At 30.6% G+C, this 25,412-nt stretch overlaps 2 protein-coding genes across 2 annotated transcripts in view; one reads left to right on the top strand and one right to left on the bottom strand.

Annotated features, from left to right (window-relative positions):
• Positions 1-1,777: 1,777 nt before the first annotated feature.
• On the top strand, positions 1,778-4,573 carry MS3_00005243 (uncharacterized protein; the record flags this gene model as incomplete). The annotated part of the gene is made up of 1 exon (XM_012937298.2): positions 1,778-4,573. The coding sequence occupies exon 1, from the start codon at positions 2,636-2,638 to the stop codon at positions 4,571-4,573; it is 1,938 nt and encodes a 645-aa protein (XP_012792752.1). The 5' UTR covers positions 1,778-2,635.
• A 3,721-nt stretch (positions 4,574-8,294) lies between these two features.
• Positions 8,295-25,412, bottom strand: part of CDH2_4 (Chromodomain-helicase DNA-binding protein) — a gene marked incomplete at its 5' end in the record, with an annotated part of 60,380 nt that continues 43,262 nt past the window's right edge. The window contains 3 exons of the mRNA XM_012937283.3: positions 8,295-9,051; positions 14,808-14,946; positions 23,851-24,023. Coding sequence (XP_012792737.2) covers positions 8,345-9,051; positions 14,808-14,946; positions 23,851-24,023 — 1,019 coding nt within the window. The 3' untranslated portion in view covers positions 8,295-8,344. The remainder of the gene's footprint in view (positions 9,052-14,807; positions 14,947-23,850; positions 24,024-25,412) is intronic.

The raw sequence follows: 25,412 nt of genomic DNA, 5'->3' as shown, positions 1-25,412 counted from the left end.
CGTACATCCGTGAATGGTAGACCTGTTTGACAATACTAAGCTTAGCTTACTAGGTTTGATTTAGGTATTTTAAATTTTTCTTATTTAAGATTTCGGCGAACGTATCTCATTTAAATATTATTTTAATAAAGTGTTTTCTTTCGAATTGTAGACGCTTATTCATGATGTTGTCCTGGTGTTAAGTCCCTATCGACAAGTCTTGGTGGATAGCAATTTCCTATGAGTATCTGTCGAAGCTGAAGTAGTTCGTCATCTGTTGTGTCATTAGGACATAATCGTTTAGTCCTCAAGGATAAAGAGCGAATTAAGTTTCTCTTTTTACTCAATGGAAGCCAACCACGGAGACTCGTAATATATATATAGATTTTTGTAAAGAATCATTTAAGATCCTTTCAAACCGGACATCCGGAAAATGAAGTTCCTCATTCGCTTTTGTGAATATTATTTTTCATTAAGCTTATAATTTGTTTGAATGACTTCTTATTTCTAATTTCTTATTTATTAACTTTCGCTCTAACTTTTTAATGTTAACTTTTACATATTTTAAAATACTTTAAATGTTCAATATTACAGAACTCTGATGTTATTTATATATGATCACTTTGAAAATAATTTAGAATTATTTTTTCAAATAAATTCTTCATTTCAGTTGCCTCCAAGTGCCCTGGCAAGGCCGAAGATGGGAAGAACCAACTCTTCCCTTTCAAGTGCTCTCACATAGACGCATGCATACAACCACTACCAAGGAAGTTCTATTCGCTACCTTCTCGTGGTGGGGGTGTTGTTTACGAGATTGATTGGACTATCAGCAAATGTCCGGCGCTTTAATCGTGTTAGTGGTTATGAAAGATTCACCTAGATGAGTTGAAAAACCCTGATTCCAAACCAATGGTGCACATAGGATCCAGTATCCTGAAGGAAAAAATGGCGTATGAACCAGCTCATTGGTCACCGGCTACCATGGGACTGTATCTCCTGACGTTGCTCCACTACCTTCTGGATCAGACCTTTAGGTTGAAGGTTCTGGGTACGGTTCCCTAAAAAAACCACCTGCTACGGTTTCAGCACACAGGCAGTATCACAGTCCGCACAGAAATCAAGTGACTTGTGTGGTGTATATGTATTCAGTGTTCTTTTGTACGAATATTAATGTGTTCAAATAAATAAATAAATCATTTCAATCGATTTAACCATTGTTTGATAAATTGAATAAATATATAGAAACTTATTATTAAGGAGATTATCTGTATATCTTATTAAATAATTTTCAAATCCGAAAATCATTCAATGTATTGCTCTTGATCATTGAACATTTTATTCATTTTCTTTTTCCATACTTATTTTATCACGAATGTTACCATGATATAATTGATTTATGAAAAATCTTATCCAAACAAAAAAAGTTAAAGTCATTTCAGGGGTTGTGGAGATTGTTAAGTTTTTTTTATTGAGATCATGAACCGATTGATGTTAGACCACCATTGAAAACCCGGAAGTACTGGATGGCTGTTTCGTCCTATTGTGGGACTCCTCAGCAGTGCGCATCCACGACCCCGCTCGCGGGATTCGAACCTGAAGCCTTCAGTCTCGCGAGCGAACGCCTAACCTACTGGGTCCCTAACAGGGAAGTCCTACTCACTACCTTCTCGTGGTGGGGGTGTTGGTTATGAAATCGAGTGGACTATCAACGAATGTCTAACATCAATCGGTTCATGATCTCAATAAAAAAACTTAACGATCTCCACAACCCCTAAACTGATAATTACCATGTGCTCACTAGTGGCTAGCTTCGTGAGAAAATTTCCGGAGTTCTGATGAGAAGCCTTGACCAGTGGAGCTAATCCGTGTCGGGTAGAAACAAGTGTCTACCACAGTACAGTGGAAGATGGTCGCACAACTTCGTGGATTGGTTAAGATTAGACATTAACACCATTGGATGCCGGCTCAGTTGTCCAGTAGGTTAAGCGTTCGCGCGCGAAACTGAAGGCCTTGGGTCCGAATCCCGCAAGCAGGATCGTAGATGCGCACTGCTGAGGAGTCCCACAATAGGACGAAATGGCCGTACAGTGCTTCCGAGTTTTCATTAGTGGTCCGACATCAATCGGTTCATGATCTCATTTAAAAAAAATTTAAATGTTTAACTCATTAATATTCCTAAAAAAATTTTTCCAAAAAACCTCTTTTTTGTTTTTTGATGTTTACAATGAATTTCAATTAAATTTATTTAGAACTATCATGTTTTTCGTGTTGCTGTTGTTGGAATTAGTGTTTGCTAAAAAAGTGTTTCTCTGTTTATAATCTAAATGACGTTTATATTGCTGTTACGTAATTCGGCTCAATAAAGTATATATATATATATATATATATATAATTTTGTCTAAGAAAGTGAATAACTGATATTATATTATTGTATAACAATTTTTAATGAGATTCATTTAATAAATTGCATAATTATTTATGTCATGTATATTTATCACATTGTGCTAAATAGTTGATTATATACATTTGAATTGAATTAAATTCTCAAATAATACACATATCAACTCAATATTAATGAAATAATCATAATTAAACTATTGAATATTCAATTATAAATATAAAACGTTTAAAACACGAAAATAGAAACAATTGAAGAATGACTTCTAAAGAAAAGAATTCAAATATACTTCAATTACATCATAATGATGATTATATTGAACAAACAATTCAATATCAACAATCTAATAGTCAATCAATTAATGTAGATCAATTATATGTAAATATTGTAGGTGCATGTAGTATTTGGCAATGGTTTACAGCAATATTAGTAATGTTTAGTAATCCATCTACTCCAACATTTCCTGTATTTGCTAATTCAATACCACAACAACGTTGTCGTTTATCTAATAATATAGAAAATATAATACATTTAAAGAATTTATCATTAGAACAAGTTGGTATTATAATTGGTCCATGGAAAAATAAAACTGATACAAATTATACACAAATGAATGGATGTTATCAATATAAATTAAATTGGACAGAAAATTTATTTGAAGAAGTAATTCATACTTATGATAAAGGATCATTTCAATCAAAGTTTATTCATTATCAAATAATTCCATGTGAAAATGGATATGTATATGAATTAAATGAATTACAATATCCTGGAAGTGTTGTAATTGAATTTGATACAGTTTGTCAACATAATTGGCTTGTACCATTAGGTTCATCAATTTATTTTGTTGGAATGATGATTGGATTTATATTTGGTGGTTGGGCTGGTGATCAATTTGGTCGAAAAAATTCATCAATAATTTTAGCAATAATTGAGTTTATATTTAGTATTTGTACATCATTGTCACCTAATTACATTGTTTATATATTGTCTAGAGCAATTGTTGCTATAGCAAATATAGGCAAAGTTACAGTTTTAAATGTGTTAGTAATGGAGATGACTATAGCTAAATATCGTTCATATATTGGTGCTGTAATGGCATTGGGATACAATTTTCTATTGAGAGCATTAATATCATTAGAAGCATATTTCATACCGAATTGGAGATGGTTAAATTTGTCTGTAATGGCACCTAATTTATTGTGTATTTTATATTTTTGGTGTTTAGTTGAATCACCAAGATGGTTATTATCTAAAGGTCGACGTATTGATGCACTAAAATCATTAAAGTTTGCCTATAGAGCTAATCATTTTCATATGAGAAAAAGCATGAAATCCACATATATACTTGATGGAATGATTCAACAAGAAGAAGAACTACAAAAAAATAAACAAGAATATGAATGTACTCCACAAAGCCATTCAGTTATAACCAATATTCAAAAAATAAATCAAAATAATCAAATTTATCCGAATAACAATGAAAGATTTTTTATGAAATTTTTAAAGTCACTTTTTCTACCATTTTCTACTAGACAATTGGCTAAAACTACTATTCTTGGAGTAATTTTATTCAGTGGTGAAGTAATGACATTCTTTGGTTTACTACTTTATGCTCGTGCTGTACGTGGAAGTGTTTATTTAGTTAGCTTTATCAATGCATGCACTAGTATACCGGCTTTGTTTTTATCAACAATATTATATCGTGTTATACGTCATCGTAAACCTCCATTATTTTTTGTTTATATTGTAGCGTCTATCATTTTATTATCATGTGGTTTATACACTTATATATTTAATCCAGAAGGTGATTTAATCCTTGCTATCGGATCAAATTTATCACTTATATTTCTTGCTGCTGGTTTATTTATGCTTTATATATATATACCTGAATTATATCCATCTGTTATACGATCTCAAGGATTTGGAACTGTGGCTGGATTAGGTCGAACTGGTAGTATAATCTGTACGTTTATTAATCAATTAGATATATCCATTGGACATGGTGTACCGTTAATAATTTATTCAGTTGTAATTTTTATGCAATTAATTTTATTATATGTTATACCAGATACAAGTGGTGAGAATTTACCTGATATGATAGTAGAAAAATTGCAACCAAATATGGAAAATGTAAACAATATCAACGATTCAGTATTTCCAATATCGGAAGCAGTGGAAATGACAAGAATCTGAGTGATTTTTTATTTATTTATTAGACATATTTGTATTTCAGCTTATACTTTTACTCATCTCTATATTATTCACTTTCATAATTGTATAATGTGATTAGTAGTATAAATGGAAATACAGAATATTAAGAAACATATAAATAACTGCAAATACATTCTTGAATATCTAGTTTTGTCCTTTTAATGAATAAACTTGTAAAACGAGAAGATAATCCGTTTTGTTATTTTCTGTTTGGTGATTGAACTTAAAAAAAAACACAATGAAATTTTCTTATAGGATGACTGTGGTAGATCATAGTAGATGACATTCTGTACCTCAGTTAGTAACAACTATAGATAAATTTGTAAAGTATGAAATTATACTGAAACACCAGTTGCTCAAACATGAGACATCATGTAGATATGATCAAATAACTTGAACCGGTTTACATCAATAACTTATGTTTTAAAAATTCCAGTCTATAGGAGGCTAAGATAATCAAGTATAGGAAATATATTTCTTTTATCAATATAACACTAAATCTATTGAATAAGACCTAATACTTCAAACGTTTAACTATAACACAGGTTGACATATTTTTGTTAATGTTAAAAAAGGTTGTTAACAAGTCAACTGATGATGAAACCTAATTCATATTTTCTTTCTTTAAAGAAATATAGAAGTAAATTAGTACGGAGCAAGAAGAGATACTTAACTGATAAATATGCGTTAGCTGCTAGAATGAATAATAAGACTACTGTTATGTAAGAAAACAACGACGTTATCAATATGGCTTGATAAATTGAACTTTAATAATTAAACTGTAATAGATTTCTTTGTGTGGTTAATATCCATACGTGACTAACTTCAATGCATCTGTAGAATAATGTTTGTAATGAGTATCATAATCCACGGTAATTCTATAGTTACATGATTTAAAAATTTCTTTACATTTCGTGTTAAACTTAAGCCTACATTTGTCATTACATATATAAGATAGTACAAAGGTCAAGTTAATTGTTAATATGTTGGAAAGTGAACTGATGTTGAACTTTTTTTAAATTTAGGTTGTAGGTAATATTGGATGATCTAATTCCAATAGTTCTTGAACCAAGTCTGTTTTGAAGATCTAAGGAACCCAGAATTATTTTTGTTGTTGATCTTTATCATAATTTAAAAATAAATTTGATAAGAATTTTCGATAAGATCTGTAAACGTAGCAAATGAGTTCACAAAATCATTAGAAAATTTTTCAAAAAATAACTTGGAATCATATACCGAGTGCTTAGATTTACCTAATTACGATAAAAACTTGAAACCTTCCAGTCACTCTTAGTTTTACTGTTATAGTCCATTTCCCCGAAACGACAAAAGGTGATTTGTCAGATTTGTTCTTTTTCGTGTATATCAATAAACTCAAAAAGGTGACAGGATTGTAAAATGGAAACACTTTTATATAATGGGAGTATAATGAATGTATATACCCTGATCCGTATTTGTAAAATGCGTTACATAATATTGAGTAAATTAGGAACTATGCTATTCAGTCTGTAGTTCAATTGTAATTAAGTAGAATGCCCTTAGTTGATAGACAAAGTGAAACTGACAAACTTTAAATGTTCACCATTCCCTTACTTGCTTACTGTTGGTTTCTAAGGTAATTATCACAAAATCGATCTCTGATATCTAAGTTTTTATTTTCCAGTTAATGATATTTGGGACCTTAATTGTTTGGTCTCTGTTGATATATGTGCTTCCTGAGTGGATGCCTTATTACTATCTTTTAATTACAAGGTCTCAGTATATTTGGATTGTTACCTGGAATGGAATCCAGGGACAATGTTTCTTCCTATTCAGGACGGTGGCCTCTCCGACAGCGGGGAGCAATAGTCAAGATGCAGGTCGACCCCAGGAAAGCACGCTGTTATAAAGAGGAGGGGTGTTGGGGACGATAGATCCCCAAAACTCATATTTTGTAATTTTATCTTATCGATTAACTTATCGAATAAATGTTTAAATATTTGAATGGTAGTCAATTGATGAACTTATCGATTAAATGTCTAAATAGTTGAATGGCAGTCAGTTGATGAACTTATCGATTAAATGTTTAAATAACAGTCAATTGACGAACTTATCGATTAAATGTTTAAATATTTGAATGGCAGTCGACTGACGAACTTACTGATTAATGCTAAAAAATTTCCATGACCATATCGATTATAAATATTTGTATAAATACGCTCGATTTGTGTGCCTGATTGACCTGGTATCTGTTGGTTGCCTGTAGAATACACTTCTACGTCTTACCAAGACTTCTTGATCGAGTTAGCTGAGTCGGGGACAACGAACCAGAATAGACTATCGAGTATCTGAATCGTTGATCCTTCGTTCCGTTCCGAATAAGCCGAATCAGTAGTAGCATTCAGGATTAACGAACCTAACACTCTGTATTTCACTGTTATCTACACCGCACACTTATTGAAAACCTGCAATTAAAAAACGGCACCGAAATGTTCACTCATGAAACGCACAACGCAATAGAAATTGATCAATTGAAGATTTTAGTCCCAACAAATTGGTGACTGTCTGCATTGCATGTTCATTTTTCCTACAGTTCATAATAAAAGAAAATATGAGGACTTTATAATGAATTCTAATAAGATCTACCTTTAGGCCTAATGCAATCAAATGCCACCATTCCATCAAACTGAAATGTGGCTGAATTTTAGAGCTAAATATGTTTATCAATTTGAATTTACTAATCGTAACGTTACATTATCACCATAAAAATAAGGATATTGAGTCCATTAATTTAGAGAATCAAGAATAATAATAAAAATTGTACAAAGAAACGGTCTTTGAGTATTTTCTGTCTCTCATTATTCCTTGAAGTACTTCTTAAACCTCCTTCACAAATCATCATTATGATTATATCAAATAATCGTTTCTATGCAATTACTTCATTACTTAATTTATCGTTATTTTTGTTATATAATACTCATTAGGAATCGTCATCTATTTTCTTAAGCTAGTTTCATATTCTATTATGTTAATCTTGTAATAAATCACAATATTAATTATAAGTTATAATAATTTTATTTATTCCATTTCTAATATTTTGACTGAACTTTAATCATTCGTAGTCGACATTGGAATATTCTGTACAAATCACTTCGACACAGTCATTATATCATATATGTATATATGGTTACCTACATTCCACATATTTATGTACCATTCCATTAAAAATACTTATAGACTCAATTACTTCAGGAGAAAACCAAAAGAAAAAAGAAAAAAAAACATCTTGAAATTATAGAAATAAGAACATAAAATTATTTATATAAATAAATACAGATCCATAAAAATGTGCATATATGAATTGACTTTATAATTATTTATCACGATAATGGATCTCACCATCATCATCACATCATCATCATCAGGGAAGAAGCAACAAAAAAAAGAGAAAGAAAGAATAAATAGAAGTAAGAGTGAAGGATAACAATATGAAGTGTAACAGATGAGACCAATTTAAAACAAACAAACGAACGAACAAAATTAAAGAATAACCAAGTAATGAAGGCCTATTTGGTGAGAGATAATGTATATTCTCTGTTTGTATTGTATTGTAATCCATTTCAAATATATATATATATATATATATATATATATTCATCATAAAATGAAAACAAAATGTCAAATTTTAAAATAACATTTTTTTTCTATAAGTTAAACTGTTATGATTTTTATCTTTTTTTTTCTGGGAAAAAAAATTATTTTACATATTTTTAATTATACAAAACTTGTTGGAAATTTTGTATAAATATTTTGTGGTGATATAAATTGTTCATCTGATTGAGTATGAATTAATTGAGCATAACCAAGTGGATCTACTGGACTAAATAATATCATTGTACCTTCAGTAGATTGAGATATATCATTTTGAGATTCTTCTTTAGAATTATCATCAATATGATTAGTAGTAGTATTAGTAATAGTAGTAGTATTATTTTCTAAAGATGAACTTAAAAATTTAGATTTTTCATTTGTATTATTATTCATATTGACAGTAGTAGTAAAACATTCTGGACTTGACGCAGGAGCACATGCAGAAGTGACAGTTTTAGAAATGTGATTTTGTCCAGTATTACAGGTTGAATGTGTATCTAACCATGAAACAGATAAACGATTCTTAGGTTGTTGTTGTTGTTCGACATTATATTTAAGACAACATTTTGCATCAACTGTTTTTAATAGATCATTAGATGATTTTGCAGAATTTAATTTAGTTGAGAAATGTGTAGGTAGTATACTATCTTCATCTTCAATGTTATCATTATTTACTGGGATAGAACATAGTGGTAATGTTCCACTTCGTCTACGATATGCCATGACTTTCAACGTAAGATCATCCTGTTCAGTGGGTAATAATTCTGGGTTTCTTGATGATAGAGCACTTTTTAATTGTTCAACATTAAGAGAACAATAACAGGCTGGAGCTATTCAAAAGCAAAAAAAGAAGAAATATTCTTTATTTATATGATGGAAAAATACTGTGATGTAAAGTCAAAGTTTATCACTACTCCATAAGATCAAGTGTAATATGAAAATCTACTATTTGATAGTAATTTAGATGGGGTTGAATGGTTTGTGAACATTAACTGAATTACTTATTAACCAAGAGCCTTTCTCATTAGGAATAATTTTTCACTTTATAATTTACAGTATTTTCATATTTCAATTAGACAGTACATGAATAGATAAGACAGTAATATTTTCGATCAATATTATGTATTGTTTAATATATAGTAATGAATAAGGCTCTTGTTTTCTAAGTTCCATTTTATTATATTTTCAATGAAATTAAATTTATTATAATCTTATAGACCTAGGAAATTCATTCAGATGGTATTAAACATACATCAGCTTCCATACTTTGTACAGTAGCACTGAAGACTATGAATAATTGTATTATGGCTTTGAGACATAATTTCACACCTATTGGAATTTCGAGGAAAGTGATGAATCGAACTGTATACAATTTGATAACTCAATCAGTAGGCTACATTTTTTTAAACTAAATTCAAAAAAATTTCACTTTCGATTGATGACACATACTACTTATATCTATCGACATCAATAGCACACCAATACATATTTTTGTAATTTAGTACGATGTCGCCGTAATGTTAAATTTTATGAATTACTTAGATGAAAAACACCAATATTCATTAAAAATAAAATATATTTGTAGTTAGCGACGTCGAATATAATGTTTTCATTTAATTTACTTCTAAGACAGATAATATATGAGGATCAGTACTCAATTCATATTTCCTTATCTTCATATTTTTTTAATCCAAATGTACTTATCAGGATAAATATACAGTAAGAAGACTGAAGTAAGAGCTTTCGAAAGGATTTCGTTCTTGTTCTTTAAAAGTTAGGTTTGAAGCACAGGGCGACACCAGTTAAAAAAGATAATGAACTATGAGGACCTAGGGAATACTTTTAAGATGTTCAGCATATTGAAAATTGTATATCAAAGAAACCATTAGTTTGTAAATTTTATGATCTGAATTTCGTATGTACAACGAAAACTAAAGAAACTCAAATATCTTTCGACCAACCAACTTTCAGTAAAGTAAGTTCTTTTTAATCATTTCATTTGCATTGATACTTACTTGTCATTAATATTTTTTGCTACATCACCCTTCACTACATTTTTTCGAAGGAAAAACACACTAATTTCAAGGATTTATTTATTCGCCGTTTTCATTTCAACGGTCAAAATATGTCGACCATTTGTTTTCAATCGTAATATTCATTTCAACTGAAGGTTGAGTGTAATCACTGGGGTACAGTAAAATAAAATAAATTTGACTTATTCTGTAAATCATATTATTTTTTATCCAAGTTTAAGATTATTAAAAGATCTAGATGAAGAAATAATTTATATGGGCTTGTATTGCCTTAAAATTATTACTTAAAGTGAAAAAAATACACATTAGAACGTAATACTTTCTAAATTAACAACTAATCAAGACAAAAAGACCTGCAGGATAAACGCATATGTATAAAATAAAGCAAAAACAAACATGGATGCAGAATAATGTGAGTTCATTATATTTCGTGGTTTCTCAACAGCTGCTTACAACCAAATATACATTGAAATTTTACTTTGAGGTAAGATATAGTTTGAAACAATGGAAATTGAATTGGAATGACAAAGGTTATCAATAATAACTATATATATTCAAGGACAGGTCGGAGGTCATTTGGTGTTAGAATCAAAAAACATGAGCGATGGGTGATGTATTAATTGAGTGAAGCTCAGAGACGGATAAAATAAATTATGTGATAATTTTAGAAATAATGAAGGGTTTACACAAGATTCTTGGAATTAAAAACTGGTAAGATGGGTTGCATAACAACTGAAGAGGATTTGAATAGTTTACATAATTTAAGAGAATCGAGTGAATGAAGATGTATGAGTGAAAGGGTAGTCTTAATGTACATAAAATAAGAATTCAGTAATGGAAGAGCAATATAGCAAAATAAACATTAACAAAATAAAACAAAATAAAATGAATTACAATGGTAGTGATAGGTTTATTACTGTCTCATCTTGGATACATAGATCGGGTTTGAGTATTGTTTAACTCAATTGCTCCAGTAAACCAAAGAGAAGCAGTATTTCTTTGTCTGATAATAATTCTGAGAGTTTGAGGAATGTCAATGATATGCCCGGTGTCAAGTAAATGTCGAGCTATTGTACTGTTAAAAGTCTTTGTCCCTCGCAATCTCAATTTCTTTGGAACATGCTCGGAAATGCGAACATGTAATCTTCTATCAGTTCTTCCAATGTATGTACTTTGGTACGCACAAAATAAATTAGCAAGTGCAGTTGAAGCTACTGAGAAAAGAGGACCTGTCAATTCTAGTTTGTTCAAGCGAGTGGTTCATTTCCCATAACGTCAGCAGTTCTGCTGACGAACAAGCCACTTTCAACGTAGAATTTATCCTGTGATTAATCATTCCGATGATTTCATCTCCTTTGAAGCGCAAGTATAAGAATCAGGTTTTCTTTTCAAACTGACTTCATTTACCTACATTTATATGCGTGGGATAACTAGGAATTTTTTTCCTTCCCATAACTGTTGAAATAAACTAGCTACTGAACAACTATTATAGTCAATAAAACAAGTGGCAATTGACAAATTGACAACATATTGAAGTATTAAGAAATACGATATTTACGAATTCTAAACATTACTGAATATATAAAGAATAATTGTATATTTTCTTTTAGGTTTCTTCCCTTTTCGAAATTAGGATAAAAGTATTCTTCCTCTTTGTCTCTTTCACTCTTTTTGCCAACATACCCACTCATCCATTAATTAACTAAATAAATACATATTAACTTTATATAAACAATGAATTACTGTCTTATTTCATGCTAAAATCTTATATCATTGATAGATTAAACATTTTATATTACAAACTGCATAAGTTTACTGTAAATGGATCTTCTACTCGACTACTTCAATTTTTAGCGTTTAATTTGTCTTCTTTTTCTTTTTTAATAGTTGAGATCATGAATCACTTGAAGCAAGACCACCATGGAAAGCCTGGAAGTACTAGACAGCCGTTTCGTCATTTCAAGACCGATAGGTCCTGGGTTCGAATCTCGCGAGGCGGGATCATGGATGCGCACCGCTGAGGAGTTCCAAGATAGGAAGAAACGGCCATCCAGTGCTTCAAGGTTGAAACAGACACCATCAAAATTGTTACACAGCCATTCTATTCATATTCAATAACTGTTGAGATATAACTAGTCTCATAGCACGTTATTTTAGAATGAGGTTCCAAATATCAATATTGATTTGAGCAATAGATATAATCTATGGATAAATACATAGGTGATGTACACTCAAAATCAGTACTGAATTATGACTACCTTCATGATAATAAACTAACAACTTTGAAATCTGAAATGAATCTTACTAGCCGGCACGATGTAAATCATGGTCAACAAACGCCGAATAGCACCAATTAAACAGAAATTATGTGTTCATTTAAAATGTAGATGAGCATAGCGGGATCTTTAAAGACAGGTAAAATTTTTCTAACAGAATCATTTTTAATAGCTTTTATTAAAAGATCGAATAATTTATCAACTTCAGGAAAGGTTATTGTGAAATACTAATCACCCTAGTATGAACAACTTACAAGGCAGTTGAGTCACAACAATATTAAATTGCATAATCTCAGTTTCAAAACTGATACAATATATACTTGGCTTGATGGTAAGCTATTTGGTAAGAATGGATCATTTCATTTATTTTTCTGTAGTATACATGATGAGTGTGTACTACCAGGAGGTTGTGAAATAGTATGTAAAGTGTTTCTATTGACAAATAGGATCTGATCATCATTCATATCTTCATATCAGTTTTGCATTTATGTCTCTTATGCTTACAGTGTACCTAGTTTCCAGTTCACATTTACTTGATTACAACAATAAGGACGAAGGCATAAAATATTTTATTGATTAGACTTTAGAACAGTCTAACTATGTTGTAGGCTGTGTAAACAAAAACGACTAGGTCATATAGGAGTTATATCTAAGAGCACAACATATCATTACTATCTGACATTTCAATTTTGATGAAATTTGCTATGTTGTGCAATCATCAGTCAATTTTTGTTGATGCTAAACACTTTTCAATCAACTAATAATTTAACTTATGTGGTTATTAAGGTTTATTGGCGAGATGTACCAGAAAATCAAGAAAAGCCTAGTGGGATCCTGATTATTTTCGTAGGAACCTATTTAAACATGGCATTAGAAGAGTTTCGGAAGGAAGAAAGACATCATTCTATCTTAATTCATATACTTATATGGTTCAACTTACATTAAGAGTAAAGCAAGGTATCCTTATAAGTTACTTGAAATAATGCAACAAAGTACTAAGTCCTCAAAAAATGAATTATTCATTTCAGTTAGGTATATTATCGAGTGATAAAAGTATTGTTTCCAACCGCATATGAATGTGTTGTTTTTGAAATGTGGTCACGTATTACTTTTGAACAAAACGTTCTAACGTTGATTCAGTAGATGCCTATTTATAAAGTAACAAACAGAAAGTACACGGGTAAAATGTTTTCACCGATTTACATTAGCCACTCTCTACACAATTATTTAGAATTAGTTATTTTTAAGCTTCTAGTGTTAATTAGAACAAAATCACTGTTCAATAATTTTAAAAAGGCCATTTTTACTAATGTCATCTTTAGAAATTACCCATATGGACTAGTTGATTATTAACATGGATCTACACGTTAAATAGATTTAAAAACTCAATATTACCAGTAAAACGACTGGTGGGTGTTAATTTAACATAAAGACTTTATTTTACCATTTTGTGTTGACAATGTGGTAGTAGTAGTAATAGCAGTTGTTGTTGTATTAATATAATCTGTCAGTTATTACATATTTGTGGTGGATTCTAGTATGTTCACACTATATATAACAATAGATATAGTATAACTTCTGTGATATTCACCGATAAACATCTTCTTACAATGTAGTATGCAAATTTTGTGTTTTATTTTAATGTATGTATATGGTAATATTGTTTGTAAATCACTCTGACGTCAAATCTGTTTTAAATATCAAATTATGACATAATAAAGATTTGGTTATCTCTTGAGCTAAATAAGAATGGTTTCATTAGTTTTCCGTTAAACGGAAGAATATCTTTCCTTTTGATAATTTCGATAAAACCATATGAATAGCACCTAAATTTGACTAGTGAAAGGTACAGTATTTTCACAAATTCAACATTAAAAATGATTTATTTCGTTAAATTTGTTAAATAGTTACGTTAATCTCATTGACATTCAGTTGTCTGAAATAATCTATATAAAACCAAATACCTGAATTCTTCGCTATTTGACAATGGTTATCGTGATATACCTTTATTCTTTTCATAAGACAAAAACCTTTATCACTTTATGTCAAAGTGTAAAAAATAACAGTTGAACTATTCTGTTTATGTCTGAACATTTGCACCATTAAGATATTCATAGTTATCGGTCAGTAAAGAGTACTCAAAGTCATGTTCTTTAGTATTGTGTTCTTATTAAAGTTTCCTGATTAAATTACTATTGGATCACTTATATGAAATGAAATAACACTCGAAACTCTTGGTATTATGAATGAATTACATTCTTCCTTTTTTTAACTTACTTTGACGAAATGTTGCATTATTCACACGAAAAGTATTGAGTGAACTTTGAGGTCTTGAATTAGGGAAATGATTTTCTATCATTCCTGTATCGGTACTACATCCATGACCACTATCCATGCTTTCTATATCTTCTGTTATCTAAAAAACAAAATAAAGTTTATTATCAAAAAGACATAATGTTTTATAATGAATATAGTTACCAAGAGCTATTCATTGTATATTCACATTTTACATCACTTAAAATGGAAATAATTAGAAACAAACAAACAAACAAACAACACCAACTTGATATTACTTTTCTTATACAAAATTTGTTATAATAATAATTAGTCCTTCAATGCTAAATCATATGTTACCTATTTAGATATTCATAACTAATGCATGATTGACATTTTATTGAAGATTGAATAAGAATAAAATGGAATAAAACATTAAAGTAGAATAATTAATTAAAACCTACTGCATTTTTATATTATTATTATTATCATTGAGTGACAAGTAAGCCACAGTACTATTGGACTGATTTATTAATGCAAAATTAGATTTGAAAAATCAAATTATTTTACCACTTATCAATCAGTAGATAACCTGTAAGCTTGTTTTTTTTAAAAAAACTTATTATATTTTGTATAGTTTATAACATTTTAAATATTGTGTGATTTTAGTGGCCCAGGATCTGGTTCCAGTTTGATCGTTTTTTGATTGCTATTGAGATATACATATCATCATTCCTTGTATATAATTATCAACTTAGATCGCATTAGTGAATAATGGAATTGAATAAGTCAAATGTGAGAATGGATTTTGAATAGGTATATTTCATACACTCATTAATTTGAACAGGTAATCAAAGAATGAAGTGAAGAGAAGAGAGTGAAGCGAAATGATGCGCGATGGAAAAGGTATGTGAGCCAACTTCCTTTTTAACCAAGCGTTAATCAATATTTGTTGTTACACAAAATGAAGCTACAAACATATGATGAATGGGATAAGAAGGGCACACGTATATGTGCTTATATAAAAACAGCTAAGATTAATAGGCGAATAATTAACAAGGTCAAAATGTGACTCGAGTAGAATGAATAGATTGACCTGTCCGAAAGCTAGAATAAAGTATATGGGCTTAACATAATAACCGACACTACATGATTACTCTTATCACATAGATTGAATTGGTGATTTTTTTCTTTCTTGATTGATTCTATTTAGTTTATTGCCATGATATTAGAATAAAAATCTAAAGCCAGGTAAAATATTCAAAGAACTGAAGGTATGGCTTAGTTGTCTTGATAGAAATTAATATTTTTATTAAAAGATAAATGCTTCAATGATCCAGATCAACTTAAAGAGCTTGCATCTGTTGAGCTGAAAATTTGTTTTTAAAAAAAATGGAGGATTGGAATGCTTCGAAGGAAAGCAACTGAGTCTTGCCACAGTTCGAATTTAATTGATTATGGTGTATATATTCATTTTTATATTCAAAAAACAACTGAATGCTATGCAGAAGGGTCAGTAAGCTTTATGTTTTCTGGTATTGATTTTTACTTCATTTCTTTACTCGTTTGGAAATATATTTATTAAATTATAATCATTTGACTTTATTGGTGTAATAACACAGTAATGAAACGTATGTTATTGATTAATTTACCATAATTACGTGTTAAAAGTTTAATGTTTTCTTTGGTTTACTTCTATGGTACTTTATGAACGTTATTTAGATATTCCTTAATAGAAACAATTTTATGCTGTTTAAAAGGCAAACAGAATCTGAACCACCTAGTCAGATAATTACAGAATGATATTAAAACCCCTGTACTCAAGTTTTCCAATTAATGTGAACAAGAAGATTTATACGGTAATAGGAAACGGATTTAAATTGATAGTAGACGAATTGACAATAAATAAAACTGCTACCTATGTCAGAATTCATATCTTGACATTTAACTTTATTGAACCTACTTTAGAAAACAAACAATTTTCTTACAAACTGATTTTCATCACAGTGATTGTTAAGCAAATTTAACAATTTATAACTAAAACGAATAGCATATTGAGTAAGTGTTATTCTGGACAAATGTATAACAGAGATTTCCATAATATAATTGAAGGTCTCACTGAACAATTGTTACACTAAATAAATAGTTTCACTCTTGATAGTTTCTTATCACCTATTAAAAATATTACTTAGATTAAATGCGCTAAAATGATGCAACAAATAATATAAGAAGTTCAGGTATAACCTATTGGTTGGACAATTTACTAGGAAAACATGAATACTACTACTAAGTAGTCAGATTTTATTTCACGTAAAAGCTATGATTTCTAGTATGTAATAAAGATTATTTTGTTTGAGGATATTCTAATTATACCTGTTAGTTTTTCAATACTTGAAATCTTGGAATTCCTGCGTGAAAGTACATGCCAAATATAGACAGTTAATTAGTAATTTAGTCATTTCAAATGCAATAAACATATAGATTGCAAAATGGTCGAAATAATCATTCTATCTTATTGGCTAGTTTCTGTAGCACAAAGTTCCTAATCACTAAGATTGTAAAAATTATATTTGAAGGAATGAATCAAGCTTATTTTGAAATTAAATATATAACTACTGAAAATCCGAAAATTTTCATCTCATATGAGTTCGGTGCACTGTTTTCAGTAAAGAACTATGAGTAAAAAGCCTGAATGTTGAAATACGTTTTCAAAGATTACCTAATTAAAAAGATTGTTTTTTTCTTTGGATGGCATCAGAACGGGCTACAGTATAATAAATCTGGCCATTGAAGTGAGCTATAGTTTGAGAATATTTGAGTTTTTGATAAAAAATAGTGTTCAATTCATATCAGACAATATATAAAAGGTCTGTTCAGGTAGATAACTCATCATCAAATCAATTATATTATTAAGTCAACGGAACTACCACCAAATGTCGTTGCAGAAATAGGAAGTAATTACGAAATTTGAAGTTCCATGGATGTTTGCGCCAAGAAATTACTATTTAGAGCGTTATAACTTGTGGGTTTGTACCCCTATCAATGTATAACTTAGTGACACCGCCAATTAGAAAACAGTGACTTATCAACCAGTTCAGTGACGCATCAAACCTGTACGAGCAGTCTAGAGTCCTTATTAGTCCTTCTCCCTACCTAACCTTGTCTGTTAAGTCCAGAACAACAATCTCAGCTTCCGTGATATGAATCATTTATGTCAAACATACTGAGTTTATATACCAACCAGACAGACCACATCATATTATAAAATAGGAAACAACATTTGTACAAGATTTAGCCAAATGTGGCTGTGAATATGGGAGATAGTAATTAATAGACTGAACATAACTCAAGAACGACAAATCGTATAATAATAATTCATAGATCAAAATAAAGCTTATGATAAAAGGAAAACGAATATGAATAGTTTAGTTATTTAACAATTATATGATAAAAATATACATAAAGTATTAATCGAGAAATAGATATCTACAGTTACCATTCATTGTATATAACATCGAGTGATTATAAACGGAAGAATTCTGAATACTCAAGTGATAATGTACAAGTATATCGACAGCATGTTTACGACCTCAAACATGATCAAACAGTCATGAATTAATTCAGATACTCTAAACAATTAAACAAATTACATATAATATGATTTTGTAAAGTTAGTTCTCATAAAATTATTTTTCCATAAATACTTATTTTGACATCAATGTGAAAAGAGTCTTTACTTTCACAGTAATCCCTATATTCTTTTTCTCAAGATGAACATTAAATACTAGCAAGATATTTATTTATCATTTACTGGATAATAAACATAAAAATAGTCACTTAGTAAAAACTTAAATTGAACTCTAACATTAATATATATCTATATACTTCTATTATTAGATATAAACCTTCCCTACATATAGTAAATATATCCAAAAGTCAGTTTGTCAATAAAAAATAGAAGAATGTACATATAAACAATGATCCATATGATACAATTTTATTTCTATATAGTATCCAAATAAAAATTATTAACGAAGTTAATTTTTCTTTTTTTTTAAAAGAACCTTTTATTACTTTTCTTTATCTTTTTCTTTTTTTTGTAAAAAAGAAAAAAAACTCCAGATCATGATAAATAAACCAATTATTGATTATTTTTATTTAGTTTGATTTATGAAAAATATTTTTATTCAGTATATTTTTCTTTTTTTATTCGTAAACAAAAATAATCATAATGTGAGAAAATTTAAAAAGAGATAAATTTCAGTTTTTCACTTTTTTTCTTTCTTTTTTTCCTTTTTTTCTCGTTAAATTTAATTTTTCATTAGTGTGTTCGTGTGTTTAATAACTGATAATGAGAAATTTATCAGCTACTTAAAATTTTTTTTTATTTTTGAAACTAATTTTCTATTTTACAAATCAGTGAGTTTCTATAGTGAAAAAAGAGAAATTTTATGATTTATTTATACATATATGTATATTTATATACGGTTTTTTCTTTTCACTTTTTTTCCCAAAGTTTTTCTCTGTTAAAGAAAAACAACAACAAACAATATTTCATAATTTTAAATGATTCAAGCTAATCATTCATATGTGTTTATTTGAAGAAGAAGAAGAGGAAGAAGGGGAAGAAAAAGTGGGGGAAAGAGTTTTATCTTCATATTTGTTTATATTAAATATCTTTTTTTTTCATTTTGATAGTTAACAAATGAGTGTGACAATTTCAATTTGTTTAACTATTTCTTTGTAGCATTTTTAACACTTGATATTGATGAATGTCAAGTTATATCATTAATTAATGTTAGTCAAAAAAAATATTGAGCTATCTATTAATTTTTGTTTTGATTTTTGTAGCTAAAAAAACCGATATATTGTGTTGATGTCAACCTTATTTGTTACTACGAATTCTATTTTCTCATGTAAGGAATTAGGCATTAAAGTCGATTAATCTAATCAAATTACACGTAATCATTATTTTTTAAAATACCAAACTGTGAATTAGTGAAAAATGAAACCCTATACATTGTGGTTTAGAAAATGATTAATGAACAAAATGTTTCATATAGTTTATGAATAACTTCATTATTATTCAACAGCCAGAACCAGTGTTGTGATTGTTAGAACTGATTTTTAGCGGTATCTTCAATAATAGAGCTAATTTACTAAGTGTAAATGAATCAAAATCAGCATATGCAGATTTGGTATTTCACTTATATCTTTTTTTACTTTCTGGCATTGTATATTTGGTAAATATTACTTTACTTCATATAGCACAGTTCACATAAAAGAACGAGATTGATCATGATGTTTAACGGTATCGTTTACCAATAAACTGTTTTCACTGATCATAAATATTATGTTTGTCTAGTCCTTAGAACTGATCAAATAGTATGAAACAAGTTATAATGTAGCCATTAGTTTAATTGACATTGTGTTTTTATGTTAGGTTGTTAAATGAGATTGGTAGGAAGTCTTAGACATAGGATTCGTAATGGTTAACGCTTTTCATCAATATTTGTCTGTAATCGTGAAAGAAATAACTCTCTGTTGTACTCTAGTCACGAAGAAGAAAATGTCTCACACACTCGGAGAATTGCTCTGGTGCTGTCCAACGAAGCACGGAAAGCATTTATGGAATGGGAATCTCATGAATCCAGGATCATCAAAGCAATCTTCAAAACAAAGAAGGAGGGAATCACAATGAATGTGATCCAGTGTTGTGCACTCACCAATGATAGCGACGACGAAGATGAAGATCAATTTTATCAAAAGCTGCAGTCAATCGTACAAAAGCGCCCAAGCAACAACCTGACCATCCTGATGAGAGACCTAAACGTCAAAGTCGAAATAGACAACACCGAGTATCAAAGTTTGATGGGATGACATAGGCTGACTAGGAGAAACGAGCGGGAATGGTAAGAGATTTACAAATTTATGTGCATCCAACAAAATTGTCATAGGTGGGACAATATTCCCACACAAACGCATACACAGAGCTACATGGGTCTCACTAGACCACACTACAACGAACCGGATAGATCGTATTTGCATGGGTAAAAAATTCAAAAGGTCGATGAAAAACGTGTAAACCAAGAGAAAAGCTGATATGGCATCAGATCACCACCAACTAGTGGCTTCCAAGATGAATCTGAAGATAAAGTAACACTGGATAACTGGTGAAACAGCGTTACAAAGGTTCAATAAAGTCTTCGTCCGAGATACTGACAAACTCAACGAATTCAAGACAGCTCTCAACAACAGGTTCCAAGCCTTACAGGATCCACTAAAAGAAGAACAAACTACTATGGAGGAAAACTGAAAAAGGATCAAAGAAGCACTCACTTTAACGTGCCAGGAGGCGCTTGGTTGCAAGAACCATCATCATAAAAAATGGATCTCTATCGAAACCCTGAACAAGATTCAAGAAAGGAATAACAAGAAGACAGCAACTAACAACAGCCAAACAAGAACAGAGAACGTTAAGGCACGAGCTGAATACATAGAAGCAAACAAGCAATTGAAGAGGAACATTAGAACCGAAAGGCAGAAATACGTGTAGGACCTAGCAATGACAGCGGAAAGAGCTGCTTGGGAATAAAATATCAGTCAACTATATGACACGAAGAAGAAACTGACAGTGAAATATTGTACACCAGAGACCAGTCAAGGATAGAGAAGGCAGGACAATCACTGAGGTTCAAGGACAGAGGAACAGATGGATAGAACGCTATGAGGAACTCTTGAATAGGTCAGCTTCATTGAATCCACCGGACATCGAAGCAGCACACACAGACCTTCCTATAGATGTCACTCCACCAGTGAACGGAAGAAATCAGGATGGCCATCAGGCAAATCAAGTGTGAGAAAGCAGCAGAACCTGAAAATATAAAAGCTGAAACTCTGAAGTCAGACGTAGAAGCAAATGCAAAAGTGCTCCCCGTTCTATATAGGGAGATTCGGGAGGAGGAACATGTGCTGACTGACTGGAAAGAAGGACACCTCATCAAAATACCAAAGAAAGGAGATCTGTGCAAATGCGAGAACTACAGAGGCACCACAATACTGTTTGTACAAGGAAATATTTTCAACAGCCTGTCGCCGAACTGGATGAGAGATTCGACAGACACCCAGCTTTGAGATCAACGGGTCAAATTTCGTAAGGATCGATCATGCACAAAACAAACCGCGACACTACGGAAAATCGTTAAACAATCAATTGAACGGAACTCGTCACTACACATCAATTCCCTTGGTTATGAGAAAGTGCTTGACAATATTGATAAGAGAGTCTTGTGAAACGTTATTTTACACTATAGTGTACCTGAGAAGATCATCAACATCACCCGGAATTCATACAAAATCGTGAATAGAGGACAGCTGACAGATGCATTCCAAGTGAGGACCCGTGTCAGACAAGGTTTCTTACTATCGTCGTTTTTCTTTTCTCTGGTGATTGACTGGATTATGAAAACCTCGACATACGAGGGGAAACACGGAATACAATGGACAGCTTGGATACACCTAGACTATTTGGACTTCATAGATAGCTTAGCTTTTCTATCCCGCACACACCAGCAAATGCAGATAAAGACAGCCAGTGTGGCAGCAATCTCTGCATCATTAAGGCTCAAAATATACAGAGGAGAAAGCAAAATCTTCAAATACAACACGAGAACATCAACTTAGTCACACTTGATGGAGAAACTCTAGAAGAGGTGGAAATTTTCACGTACCTGGACATCATTACCATTGAACAAGGAGGATCTGATGCAGACGTAAAAGCAAAACTTGCCAAAGCAAGGGCAGCATCCTTAGAGTTGGAGAAAATACGGAAGTTAAAATAACTGTCAGCCAATATCAAAGTCAGAACCTTCAATACGAACGTCAAGACGGTCCTACTGTATGAAGCTGAAACTTAGAGAACTACTACAACCATCATCAAAAAGGTATAAATATTTATAAACAATTGTGTATGCAAGATACTTAATGTCCGTTGACTGGATACCATTTGTAACAGCCTACTGTGGAAGAGAGAAAACCAGCCTCCGGTTGAAGAGGAAATTAGGAAAAGACGTTGGAAGTGGTTAGGACATTCATTATGGAAATCACCAAACTGTATCAGGAGACAAGCTCTAACGAAAAAATGGAAGACCAAAGAACACACTACGTGGGGGATCGGAAGCAGATATGAAAAGATGAATAGCAACTGGAAAAGACTGCTCAAGACATAGTTGTATGCAGAATGCTGGTGGGCAGCCTATGCCCCTCCACGACGGGTAATAGGTGTAAGTAAGTAGGTATTATACTAAAATTGTTGCCATTTTTTGGCATTTTCACATGTGAACATCGGATTGATATGCTATTTTGTTTACTTCACTTGCAAAATGTAATTTACCCACTCTGGATCTATGAAAATAAACTGACAGGAATAAATGTTATTAGCGAATTCTGATTACGGGTATCATTTCACTGAAAACTCTTCAGTAGCCTTCGGACGCCCTTCATTCTAGTATAGATGCATACTGGATAATTATATCTCAATAAATGGTTATTTCGATAAAATACTAAACCAGGCTTACTAAAACTTATAAATTCAATAAATTAAACCAGGATGCTTAAAAAATCCAGGTAATCTATGTTACTCATTCGTCATAAGAAATAGTTACTCTTAATGCGTTGATCCTATGTCTTAACTTCTTATTTATGCATAATACATGTTTCATCTCAGTAAATAACATCTGTTTGATTCCTTTATTTTATGGCTTTTATTGCATAAGTTTATGGTCTACTTACATCACTGCGCTGAATCCCAATTACTTGTCTTTCAAATTTCCCCAGTAAATCCATTCATGGGTAAGTTCACTTTTTTGTTATTCCAAGAAAAGCAATTAACTTGACACTTTAAATGTTTTTTAAATTTTATTTTCCTTGACCACTGCCAACAACAATTTACTAGTAAAGATCTTTCAGTTGCAAAATTAAAAATATTAATGTAATAGAAGTATTCTAACAAATAGATAAAACTAACCATCCTACTCTTTTAACTTACTTCATTGGGTGAAGTTAAATTTCTTATAGAACCAGGATCTCTATACGATGGTGAATTAATACGTAGATCTGAAATTTGTGAAGAACCTGCTTTAAAAGTTGAACAAGTCTGATTTTGTTGCCTGAGTGTTGGACATGCTCCCATCAATAATTTCAATTCATGATCAGGAGAATCTTCAGTAAAAATTAAATAAAAACTTGCTTATTATTGCATAAAAAAGTGTCTAATATGTATAATCATAGTTTCCGTTACATAATAAAAATTTAGTAGTGAAAATCTAGAAATTAAAAGGACTGTAAATTCATCTCATTATATTGTTAGATTTTCTCAAAGCCCAAAATGCAACAGATTGTTTTCATATAAATAAACTGTTATTTTTAAACCAATATAAAACAGGTCCCTTATATTGGTAATTAACAAAATACTGTATTAATTACTGTCGAATTCTTGGTTAAATATATGTACACACTAAAACAACTGATGGTTAAAGCATTGTGATTAATTTACGAACCTACGAACTGTCATAAGAACTGTTTAAAACCACCAGTCCTTTTCTGGAGGCAAAGACAGACTTTTTTTCGTGCAGTGCACCCTGAATAGTGGGTGATCTTTTTCTCCATGAACTAACTCAAGCGGCACGGCGGAGACTGAACTGATTAACCTCTCTTCAATATCTATCGAAATTTATCAAAGGGACTAATTGTTTTAATACGAATAGGTTAAATAAAATAATGATTTTTTCACACCTTTTCGATGGGGTTTATAAACTGTATTGACAGAATTTTCCTTCACATAAGAAATATGTGGTTGATGACAGACGTTATATATCCATATAATTTACTTGTAATTACTAATACATATATGCGATAATTTTGTTAAAATATAAATGATACAGTGACAAAGCATAATCAACAATAACGACTACTATTACATAACGTTTGTTTGTATATACAGTTACTTGATTTCGTTAATAACCTTATAATTAGGTGTAATAATGTATGCTTAAAGATTGATTGATAGTCTCTTCTGATATATATATATCTTAGAAAAGTTTGAAAAATATAGATAATCAATATCAGTATATAGTATGACCACGACGTTTTCTCTACTTTATGCATCTTCTATATAAATATTAGTCTCACTCTCTGATGGAATGAAGGATAGGGTATATGATTCGTATTATATAATCCTATTCTTTTCTCTCGCTCATACGAAGAAGTATGAATACATAAATAAATGAGACATTTATGTATGTATCATAATGCCTTTTCGCCTTTTGTCGATTAACTTCCTTTTGCGTAATACAAATCACATCGTATTTATAAGTTTGAAAAGTAAATTGTTACAAATATGCCTATAAGTTATGAGACTTAATTAATTAATCTGTAAAATCTGACAAACATATGTTCATTTATAGTTGTTATTCAAGCAAATATCATCTTAAAACTGCTTACTAGGATTGTTGATGTTAAAATAATCTTAGTGATTAATGTCATGCCAGAGAAGTTATAGAAAAATTCAATATGTTTATAGGTAAAGGTACTAGGTGTATGCAGCAGTTC

This window comes from Schistosoma haematobium, chromosome 3, assembly GCF_000699445.3.
Source record: "Schistosoma haematobium chromosome 3, whole genome shotgun sequence".
Classification (NCBI taxonomy): Eukaryota; Metazoa; Platyhelminthes; class Trematoda; order Strigeidida; family Schistosomatidae; genus Schistosoma; species Schistosoma haematobium.
Note: the sequence above shows the minus strand (reverse complement) of the source record. Positions and strands in the feature narration are given on the sequence as shown.